Source organism: Saccostrea echinata, unplaced genomic scaffold (assembly GCF_033153115.1).
Source record: "Saccostrea echinata isolate AGI-Se365-2 ecotype Australia unplaced genomic scaffold, CSIRO_AGI_Sech_v1 ptg000005l, whole genome shotgun sequence".
Classification (NCBI taxonomy): Eukaryota; Metazoa; Mollusca; class Bivalvia; order Ostreida; family Ostreidae; genus Saccostrea; species Saccostrea echinata.
The window spans coordinates 5,184,443-5,196,571 of record NW_026889754.1 but is presented as its reverse complement, the minus strand read 5'-3'; the positions used below and the strand labels follow the sequence as shown (position 1 = coordinate 5,196,571).

Sequence of the window (12,129 nt, the reverse complement as noted above, 5' to 3'; positions counted from 1 at the left end):
TATAGATGGCTCCGCATGCCTTTCGGAATCAAACCAGCTAGTGAAGAGTTTCAGCGCAGAATGGACGAAGCACTATCGGGTCTCCAAGGAATCAAGGCAATACATGACGACATAGTCATATATGGCTGCGGAAACTTTGAGGAGAAAGCAATCCTCGATCATGACAAAAAACTCTCCAACCTACTTGAAAGATGCAGATCTAAGGGCATCAAAATAAACAAGGACAAAATAAAATTGAGAATGCGTTCCGTCTCATATTTAGGACATATTATCTCAAGCGAAGGTTTGAAAGTAGATCCCTTGAAAATCAAGGCAATCCCAGAAATGCCGAAACCTACCTGCAAAGCTGACATTCAACGCTCACTAGGAATGGTGAATTTTGTCCAGAAATTTGCGCCAAACCTCTCAGAAATTAGAGCACCCCTCCGAGATCTACTGAAAACAGACACAGAATTCGTATGGGAGGACGCTGTTCACGGCAAAACTTTTGATGCACTAAAGCACATACTCACTACAAGCCCTGTACTACGCTTCTTTGATCCTAATCTACCAACAACAGTACAGTGTGACGCATCTGAACGTGGACTGGGAGCCTGTCTCATTCAAAATGATCAATCAGTGGCATATGCATCTCGTGCAATAACTCCGACCGAAGTTAACTATGCGCAAATTGAGAAGGAACTACTTGCTGTCCTATTCGTAATGGAACGTTTTGAGCACTACACTCTTGGACGTAAGGTGAAGGTAGAATCAGACCACAAACCATTGGAAATAATCAACAAGAAAAGCCTAATATCTGCGCCAAAACGACTGCAACGAATGCTCTTACGTCTCCAAAAGTTTGACTACGAAATTGTATACAAACGAGGACTTGAAATGTATCTTGCCGACACACTGAGTCAAGCCTACCTTCCTACAGATCAACTACAGAAACATGATTCAGAAGATCGAGTACTCGCAATAACCGATCGCTCAAAATCAGAGAAGGATGCTGAATCCATAACCATGAGCGAGTACGCCAATATCTCATCGGATACTTTGAAAAAAATAAAACTTGCAACTTAACAGGATGAAATTTTGCTAAAACTATCCAAAATAATCAAAGATGGCTGGCCCGAGCGCGATGAGATGCCACCTGACATACAGTTCTACCATACATTTAGAGATGAATTAGTTTCTCAGGACGGACTCATCTTCAAAGGATACCGTATTGTAATTCCACTCACATTGAAAGATGAAATTCTACAAAAGGTACATTCTAGCCACATTGGAATCCAAGGATGTTACCGCAGGACCAAAGAATCTCTATACTGGCCGAACATGATGAAGGATATCGAAACCTACATTAAGAAATGTCATGTCTGCGCTACCATACAAGGTGAGCAAGGTAAAGAAACTCTCATTTCTCATGAGATACCGGACAGACCATGGCAAAAGATAGGAACTGATTTATTCCAGCTTGATGACGGACAGTATCTCATTACTGTTGACTATTATTCAGATTTCTTTGAAATTGACCGTCTACATGATAAGAAATCAAAGGAAGTCATAAACAAGCTCAAAGCCCAAATGGCTAGACATGGAATTCCTGAGATGCTGATTTCAGACAATGGACCTCCCTTCGGTAGCAAAGAATTTCAAGCTTCTCACAAAACTATGAGTTCAATCATATAACTTCATCACCTTTATACCCAAAATCTACCGGAAAGGTAGAAAATGCTGTGAAAATTGCAAAAACTTTATTTTAAAAAAATGCCAGTTAGACAACAAAGACCCTTTTTTGGCACTACTCGATTGGAGAAACACTCCTTCAGAAAACATCGGAAGTTCTGCTGTCCAGAGACTAATGGGACGTCGTACAAGAACACTACTACCGACAAAATCTGAACTTTTGAAACCATCCCTACCGAAAAATGTCAAAGAGCAATTAGCAAAACGGAAATCTCTGTCAGAATTCTATTATAACCGAACAGCTAAAGACCTACCAAAGATTAATATCGGGGAAACCGTGAGAATTCGACCTTTTGGACAGGAAAAAACCTGGACTAAGGCAAAAGTTGACGAGAAAGTTTATATCCGCTCATATCAGGTTACTACAGAGGATGGTCGCACCTATCGTCGAAACAGGAAACATCTGCGGCGCAGCAATGAGTCATTCATTGAGAACAACGTAGCAGACCCCCCAAACTTTGATAATGTGATGACTGATAAGCCACCATCAGCAGAGAACCCCAAACCATCACCGGATAAAATTACTCCCATCAGCCGCTCTACAAGACAAATAAAACTGCCAAAACGTTTTGAAGATTTTAAGATCTACAAGTGACAAGTGAAACAGCAAAAGTGTTGAGGCATAATAATCCTCTTTGCTGTTATTGGCCACATGATCATTTATTGTATTACCATCATCTGTATATATTGTAAATATACCTCTTTCTAAGTGAAGTGAATGTTCAGTGTAAGATATAATCTATTGGAAAAGGAACTGTAAAACAAAGACTCTATCTCCAAAAGTTTCAATTAGGCATCATGGACTCTTAAGTAATTTTCAATGTTTTATTTCTTATTAAATGATTATTATATCAATTAAGAAAAACATGTTTCTCAAAGAAGGGGGATGTAACGTATATATTGTATTCTGAGATTATCCCTATCTCCTGTGCACTCTGTAACCACGTGTTTGCATGCTATATCTTTATGCACTTTGTTTACTAGCCGGTCTGGAATAAACTTATGTAGAACACACACGTGTTAGAACCATTTACTTTACAATTCCGATCAAATGAGAAAATGCTAAGGATTTTATTAATCTGTAGAATATTCTTCTTAGCATTATACACTTTTTATGTAAAAATAAAAAGGGTTATACCTTGCGCAAACGTTGTTTTGTTGATGTGATTAGATCAGTGACGTTATAATATGACGTCATAATGTGTACTGGCTATAACATATCGTGGATAGTAAGTTTGCATAAGAAAATAAATAAAAACCTTCTCTGAATAATAAATATACCTCTTCTGCGTATTTATTAGCTCATTTGCATAGAATCGCCAATACCTAGCCTTATCTCACATGAGAGAGGCCATTCACGTCCAACTTGCCCTTCATTGATAGAAATATATTATTTCTGCAATGATGGTTTTCACTACAAGTACAGAATTAAGCAGGTGCATTTCTTATTAAAATATGCAACTTTTTTGAAATTTTTTTTTGTCAAAAAATATTCTTTTAAATATTTGTTTTTAAGTGATACTTTCTATCTGTTAATCAATGATATATTTATAAACTGTAGAAGTTTTAACTTTATACCTCATAATTTTGGAGCTATTGTAAAAATAATTTTTTGGACATCTTGACCTTTGGCAAAACCTTAAGCTGACTGTTAAGATGACTCAGGTGAGTGTTGTGCCCCATCAGCCTCATGGCATCTACATAAGACACTAATACCCTATTAAGTATTTAAAGTTCAAGTTCATATATTAAAGTTAGGTCATTCATATTTTAAATACAGGTCACAATCATGGTATATATTTATGTGTGAAATAACCGTTCTCATTTAGGTTTCTAAACACGGTCGTAGCCCAGATCTACAAAGTTGTTAGTTTCTGAAATGGCTGAGGCTCACTTATCTTATATGTAAATCGCGCATTAAAAGATTGAGAGGCAATATGAAAACCATCTATCCTTCTGTATTCAATAATCCAGAAGTGAAAAAAGAATTAGATTACATAATCAGTACGTACTGGTCCCTGCTGACAAAGCACCGAAAAACCGGACAAAATTATAAAAGATTACAGCATTATTTCATACCGTTTTTGTTATGATCTTCGATACCTTAATTCACAGTCAAGATTTCAGATCTTACAAGAACTTGTAAATCTTTTTTCGGAGCGAACTCCACACTACATCAGCAGTATAGATTTTAATTCAGTTTTTTTCAAATGTGTACCTCACCAGAATCGACAAAATACACGGCTTTGAATATTTGTTTTGGAACTTACAAATTCAAGGGTTTGGAAACCAGGCCAAACTCCTCACAAATGTTGATGGACAAAGTTTTTAGCGGCATGACTTTGCGTTCAGTTTTGTGTTACATTAATTAAGCAATAGTAGCTTCGTCTACATTCGAGGAACATATCAAAGATCTTGAAGTTTTTGCTGGCCTTGGAGACGCAGGACTTAAGATAAATAAAAAAAAAGTGTATTTGCTTAATCTTCATGCACATTTCTTGGGCATGTGATATCCAAAGATGGAATAAGTCCCCCATCTGACAAGTTACAGGCTATTGAAACGTTACCAACACCAAAGAATGCTAATGAATTTCGACGTGCTCTTGGACTTTTTAACTTGTTTCGGAAGTTTATATCAAATTATTCCGCAGTGGCTAACCCCCTGAATAAACTCTCAAATCCAACACAAGATACATTTGGACTGATGAAGATACAAGAATCAGCGAAACGGGAATTAAAACATCATTTACTACAGAGCCGGCACTGGCATTTCCGCGCTTTGACATAGAATTTTGGCTCGCAGTAGACACGTGTAGCAAGGGAATTGGATACATGTTATTCCCAAATCCAGAAGAGTGCAGTTTGTTACTTTAGATTGAAAAAATATCTTAAAGAGTTGTCAAAAATGTTTAAAAATCTCTTATTTGACCAAATAGGCTGTCCAAAATGTATTAAAGCTGACAGATATGTATATAATTAAGTGGAGGTTGCATTTTGTATGTTCTTGCGTTAGATCATGTCTCCTCGTTGATTATTATTATCCATTCATGTCGTGGTCTTTATTTTTAAATAAAAGAAGAAATTTGCACAGGATTATTTTTTTATTCAATTGTATGGGGAAAAATGTTTTTCTTACCTTTAGTATACCTTGCATTGGTATATTGGAGTCCTATGACTTTCATGGATATTTTATTATCACTCTCAGCTTAAATAGTGGAATTTAGTAGGTCAGGTCAACTTAATAGGTCATGTATTCTGAGGAAAAGGCTGACCTAACATACTCGCGTATATTTAGGTCAGCAAAAATGTCCTGTTGTCGATCTCAGCTTATATAGTAGAAATAGTAGGTCAGGTTAACTTAATAGGTCATGTATCATATGGAAGTACGCTGACCTAACATATTAACTATTCAGGTCAGCAAAAACCGTCCTAGGTCATTATGAACAAGCCAGGTCACAACTTGGTCAGGTCATACAAAGAGTAGGTCACACTATAACCAATGACCTGATTTATTATTTGACCTGACCTACTTAAGCCTCCGTGAGTTGACCTACATAGATGACCATGACATCAGTGACATAACCTTGACATCTGTGACCTGACCCTGGATATGACCCACTTAGATGACCATGACCTCACTGTAACCTGACCTTGACCTCACTGTGACCTGACCTTGACCTCATTTTGGCCTTAGAAAAGTGAGTGTCAAGTATACCCTATGCTGCTTTCTCCACAAGAAGTTTTGTTATCTTTATGCAGAATAATATGTGGCATTTATTCATCCTAAGCACTTCCTTGTGTTGTAGTGTGACATATTTTCAGTCTAAAGATAATTTTTTTTTGCAGAGTTTAAAACAAAGGGTCGCATTGTAATATACGGTTTTGTAAAATAAATTTTTCACCAAGAAAATGCACAAAAACATTAATCTGGGACACCAGCGGTATCACATAAGATACGCCCAACTTTGTTGGTAAAGACGTTCAAGGTGAATTTTTTTCTTTGATTTTTGTACTTTGATAAGATATGTAACTATTGTGTTTTAATAATTATTGTTTATTATTGTAATTCTTACCTGAAATTATTTTCTAAGTACATGACTATTTTGGCAATGTAAATTTACAATTAAATTTTAAACATCCATGCATAAGTCGAATTGGATTGTATTTAGCAATTGTGAAGCTGATATACTGTAATCGGTCCACTGAATCATTCTTCATTCTATCTCTGCAATTAAAGCATTTAATGTATAGCATAAATATATGAATAAATTTGCTTCATATTATTAGGTGAATTACTTGGTCGATAGTCTTCAAGTCGGAGAAGTAAATGTTCAATAGACTGATTGGATATTGTGCCACGGGGAAATTAAATTTGAAATTGACATGTTGATTATTGTAATATATATTCATTGTGACATATACCTTAGTATTTATTTAATGAAAAATGGATAAATGATTAGTCAGATTTAAAGGATGTTAGGGGTAACCAAATCTACACGCAGATCTGTTATCAAAACTTTTAAGGAACGGGGTAACCTGTTGAAGGCTACAAGAACTGGGTGTTGCTAAATCGCGGAACGGAAAACGGAACGGAAAGCGGAACGGAACGGAAAACGGAAAGTATGATTCCAGGTTAAATCCCTTAAAATAAAAAAATAATACCAGAAAAAGTATATATTATATATTTTTTTCATATTTAATCCTTAATTATTAAAATATGAGTTGATTTAGTCATGTTCATTCTCTTATTTATGAAGATGTCTGAACAAAGACAAAGCACAGGGTACGGAAATGCCGAAATATCTAATGCCGTACATATATACATGTAACATGTTTTGAGCGAAAATTTCCATAATTTTCAATGGATATGTACCCATGCACCTTAGGTGTGGATAACCTACATCTCTGTACCCCCCCCCCCCCTACTAAAATATAAATAACAACTCTATCTCGAAAATATGTAACTTCCCCATCAATTTCATCTTGACGTTATTCTGCGCAATCAGTTTGTGCTGTTTAGCACACTTTGGCCATATACATGTAAGCTGTATTTCTTAAATCCCCGTTTCGGGTCCCTGTGGACTGCATCAACACTCCTGTAGTTGTAATAAAAATTGTTTCCTTAACGCCAGTGATCGTTGTCTCTAACACACATGTATATATACTCTGTTTTTCTCTTTCTTACTGTCTGTTTCAAAACAACATTGCCCCTTTTATAATTAATAATGATGATTTTTTCTTTGACGAATAAGCCATTTTTTAAATTCAGACTTGGATGAGTGATAAGTGCAGGCACGGATCCAGGAATATTTTGCAGGAGGGTCCACCCCAGTCAAAAAAAAATTCCAACCTAGAAAATTCTTGACAAGCAAAAAAAAAAAAAAAAAAAAAAAAAAAAAAAAAAAAAAAAAAGAGTCCTTTCCGAAAAACCAATTTGGGGGGGGGGGGGTTAGTCGTTGACTTCTAAAGCTCAATACTTATGACTTTTCGTACCAACTTTATACAGATCTGCGTTCTCAAAGGGGGTCCGCGTTTTCGAGGGGGTGGGGGGGGGTGGTCCAAGTTCACCTCTAGTTGGTTTAGTATATACATTTAATAACTCTACAAATGTCAAGATGGGGGGGGGGGGGGTCCGGACCCCCGAATCCACCCCCTCTAGATCCGCACATGAAGCGAGACATTCTGATAGATAATGGGATATGAGTCTAATTAATGTGTATTTTATTGACCATTGCATGTAAAAATGTCACATGTTTTTAGGGAAAAAAAATCATGAATAAATCACATTGTTACGATAACTTTTAATTAGACATGATTTATATCTATTAGATAAAGAATATTGCTTCCTAAGTCTGAATTATACCTGTGCTTAGAGAAAACTTGTCATCAAATTTTCCGTTCCCTTCCGCTTTCCGTTCCGCGTTTTAGCAACACCCACAAGAACTGGCCGTCCGAGAAAATTGTCCCGTAGTGAAGCCGGGTTACTACGGTTAGTGAAAAGAAGCAGAAGTTGTATTAAAAGATGTTACAACCGACTTCAATGTTGGAAATGGTTAAAATCAAGTCGGAAAGAGGAAGGTGTAACAGATTTTCATTAAGATCAGATTATTAGAGTTTTTAGGATATATATGGTGGTGAAAGAGGTCAACCGAAGAAAGAATCTTACATGATGCCTTCAGAAACTGACGAGGCAAAATCAATCTAGCGAAGTTTGCTTGCTGGGTTAAGTCTTTTTTTTGTTGAGATTAATGACAACCAGAATCTCGGAGAAACCTTTGGATTGTTTAAAGATCAAAGGAGATGGATATTGTTTATTTCGATGCCTTGCTTGTTCAACTGTTGGTGATGAAAAAAACCACCATTATATTGGCAAATTATTACATCCTTTATTGCTGAGTGGTAGGAAGCAGTAATAAACAATGAGTATCCAAAGGAAGTACTTGGAGAGAAGTTAAGTGTGTAATCGTGTGATTTAGGGAACAGATTACTCTTTGTTCTTCGATATAACTATCTATGATTACAAGAAGCGTGCAGGACATCATAGTTGGTTAGAGTTTAAAACCTGCATCTCTCAGGAACGGCAAAGTTACTTATTTTCACTTCTGAATTATTGAACACAGAAGGATAGATGGTTTTCATATTGCTTCTCAATCGCTTTTTGCGAGATTTTAACATACATCCGATACGTTTAATCCATTCCATTCTGACAAAGTGTCAAGGTCTTCATTTTCCTGCCTAACCAAACCCGGCTGAATCTTGGACAGAATTCATAACATTTATGAAATTCTGACGCCAGTTGAAAGATCGGGGTTCCCCAACTTATCTGTAATTGGTGATTCTGGAAAACATAGATGTCCCCTATTCCTCCCCTATATCATCTTGCCCAAAAGCATATTGAGTAAAGAATCAGTATTTGTTTAAAACACTTCTTCGACACATTCACCTTTCTATGCATCAGAAAAAGATAGCAACACAGACTGTCCAACACCAAATACATCTGCTCGGTGAAAGATTGTCATGCAGAAGAATGCCGGACAAGAGGATCCATGAAAACAACATGGAGACAGTGAAGTTGGTACTCGCCAAGTGCGAGGTGATTCAGCGGAAGAATTAGGGCTATTTGGACCCTGGACTGTACATCTTCAGGGGAGAATCTATGAATGGGGCATCAAATGTACAGGTTCCTCGTAAATCTCGGGAGGAGGAAGATTGACTGACATGTTCCTGCTGCATTTCTGGATGACTCTGAGAATTACTTCCATCAACTGAAGATTGCACAGGAAATATCAATCTTGGACAGTTTAGGAAGTTTTCGTCATGAAGGAATGTTGCACTAAACGTAAAAATCTTCATGTAACTATGAAAAATTATGAAATCTTTATTTATTTTGGAAAAAAGGGGGGTATTGAAATGCATGTAGCTTCAAAATGAATGTGATGCCCGTACTTCATTTTTCAACCACAAGTCACTTATAATAATTAGTACAAAATATATTAGTTTCTTGGTCCATTCATCGGGAGACTCTAATAATTGACGAGATTTAATGGTCAACAAAAGACTGTTATTTTTCGTGCACGAAAGCTTGCGACAGCTAAAGAGAATGCCAGAAAACTGTATGTTAGGAGGTGTGTCAGTTGTTGCAGTAGGAGACTGTTTATCCGTCTTCTACATCTCCCTCCTAGAGGTCTGTGTGCACTTTTCATCTTTTAAACTTACAAATCTTTTGGTTTTTAAAACTTGTTGTGTCTTTGATTTTAAAATAATAATCAGGCAAATGTTGTAACAAATTTAATGAAAAATATTTAATGTCATTGTGAGACTTTCAATTCTCTTTTTTAAATCTTTTTTAAAATTTTTAAAAATAATATAAAGCATCATATTCAGTTTGTAAATATAGTGTTTCTCTATTGTATTTTTCACTTCCAATATTAAACAAATTTCCCTTCAAAATACTAAAGGAATATTAATAACTAGTAAACATCGGTGTTCACTAAAATTGGGATGCCATCTTAAAGTAAATTTATGAGTGACACAGTAAGTGATGGATATGTTGGATATGTAAGAATCAAATTTGAATTACTTCAAACGTTCTCTTAAAATAGAAAAAAAAAATATTTGTAGATCATGGAAACAAACTGAGGTGAAGTGCCGAAGAAGAGACTGCGAAAGAAGAGTTCTTGTCACCAATTGTAATGTCCATGTCAGAGGCCGCCTCTGTATGGCAGACTTTCTCTTGGTCCTGTCTGTATAGAACACGCAAGTCATATATGAAGGGCCTTATGGCAATTTTGCTAAAACAGAGAAAAACGTCATAAAGATATGACGTTGCAGACGGTGAGCGTCGACGCAGATTTTTTTTATCCACGTGTTTTACGTTTTGACACGTCTAGCTCACGTCTTGTTCTCAATATTGAAATAATTATTTATTTTCATTTGTATCTTTAATTCAGGTCTTGATCTTCTAGTCTACTGATATTAATTAAAATATTTAGAATTTTATTCGAGACCCGTTTCTTTACTACATGTACATGTTATAGCAGCTTTATACGTCTCTGATCGGGGCTATGCATTTCCTATACATGTATTTAATAGAAGCTTCAGACTAGGTGATTTTCTGGATAATTGAATATGGATGAACGAATGCGATTTTGATATATAGACAAATTGAAGTTATTTGTTAGACATGGGTATATTATCAAAATATTGCAAAGGAAATCGTTTTCCTGTATAAGATCCGCCCCACCATTCTCAAACACACCGATCATGTAAACATTGAAGCATTGGTACATCGTGCATAAATTTTTGTTGTAAAATGCTTTAATTGCCAAAAATTGGAAACTGATCACACTTCTTCCAACAGAAAAGTAAAAGTATTCTTGTAAGTTTTAACAAATCTAGCAAAAGTACGAACGAATGACAGTATTATTTTTAAAAACTATAAATAAAAACAAGAGAGGTAACTCTGACAAGCAAGATACTAGAGAGGTACCAGAGAGGGACTTTCTTTTTTTTTTAACACCATTCAAAATCAACATACTCATACAAATTTGCTCCTGTAGTATAAAAAATAGTTTTAATAATCTTACTTATCATCAGTTAAAAAACGTTTTAATTGTAAGTATTATATTTTCTTTAAAAGTATTTTTGAAAGCTCATGGAACTAGCTGCTGTCAAAGTGAAAGAGAAAAAAATATAGAATAAGAAATAGATGCTACATTGAACCAGACTTTCATTCTTTTTTTAAATCTGTTACATGTGCATCTATTAAATAACTTGAATTTTAATTTCTTTTTTCAGTAATAATGATCATAAATTCAAATAAAATAAAATGAAATTTTAAAAAAAATTGTTTCGTCTTATTTCTGTTGTTGACACTTCCGATGTAAGTACTTGAAAACAAACAAAAACTACCGAATGAAATAAAATTGTTCTAATTATTCTAGCTTAAAAAAAGTTTACATGTATGTATACCTGATGTGTGTGAGAGAGAGAGAGAGAGAGAGATGTTACATTAAACCAAGTTTATTAATACAATGTGAAACTTAAATGAAAAGGCGAATTTTCAAAAACACAACAATATCGTATTATGAAAAGAAATCTCTATCTCTTTTTCTTCTTTTGCTGTCTATTTATTTTCAGTAACTCGAAAATATAACATTTTGGTACTCGTGTTGTGCATAAAAAGTTCAAAGGTTTTAGCTTTATCTGCAGTTTTTAGTCACTTAAAAGTCAAATACATGTAATCCTTTTCATTCATAGAATCCTCGGCATTGTATGTCATTACAGTTCTATTATCAATATAAAACTCGTTTTCTTGTTGAAATAATAATCTCAGTTATCGGTTTAGTATGATATTGCTTAACTTGCCGTTGAATTATGTAAACGGGCTGATTTTGTTATTTGGATTTATTGAAATAAATCTTGTTAAGATAAAATTGTATTTAAACATGCATTGTACAAATTAAATTAAATGCTAAAAATATACTGCACAAAAGACTATGTTTGCAAGTTTTTATTTTTGTGGCAGTGCAGGAGACCGGGGAAGAGGGCCAGGGTCATTTTATATTACCGGGACCTAACTACTTTACAGTGTATCTGTAAAGCTTTACAAGGATAAGCATATCCAAGTCTCTGGCATAGGGCCAGAATGGAATTTTTATATTCTAAAACTTCATATACAATAACATTTGAAAACAATAACATTAGAATTTCATACGATAAAGAAGCCACGAGAAATTGGGGGGGGGGGGGGAGGATTCTACACACACCATCACATAACAATATTTACATGTACCTAAATGTGTGCCACATCGTAAAAATTTAAAAACTCAGCCAGTCAAGGAATATTATGAACCAGTCGCATTTAACTGACTGGATATATAAAACTTTCAATTAACT

General features: G+C 35.2%; 1 protein-coding gene across 1 annotated transcript; it reads left to right on the top strand.

Annotated features, from left to right (window-relative positions):
- The first annotated feature begins 1,128 nt into the window (after positions 1 to 1,128).
- LOC133179549 (uncharacterized) lies at positions 1,129 to 2,326 on the top strand. The gene is made up of 2 exons (XM_061314280.1): positions 1,129 to 1,624; positions 1,815 to 2,326. The coding sequence occupies exons 1-2, from the start codon at positions 1,129 to 1,131 to the stop codon at positions 2,324 to 2,326; spliced, it is 1,008 nt and encodes a 335-aa protein (XP_061170264.1).
- The last annotated feature ends 9,803 nt before the right edge of the window (positions 2,327 to 12,129 follow it).

Coding starts and splice junctions, on each gene's coding strand:
- LOC133179549 (XM_061314280.1), top strand. CDS start 1,129: ATGCCACCTGACATACAGTTCTACCATACATTTAGAGATGAATTAGTT. Junction 1,625..1,814: donor AGACAATGGACCTCCCTTCG/GTAGCAAAGAAT, acceptor ACACTCCTTCAG/AAAACATCGGAAGTTCTGCT.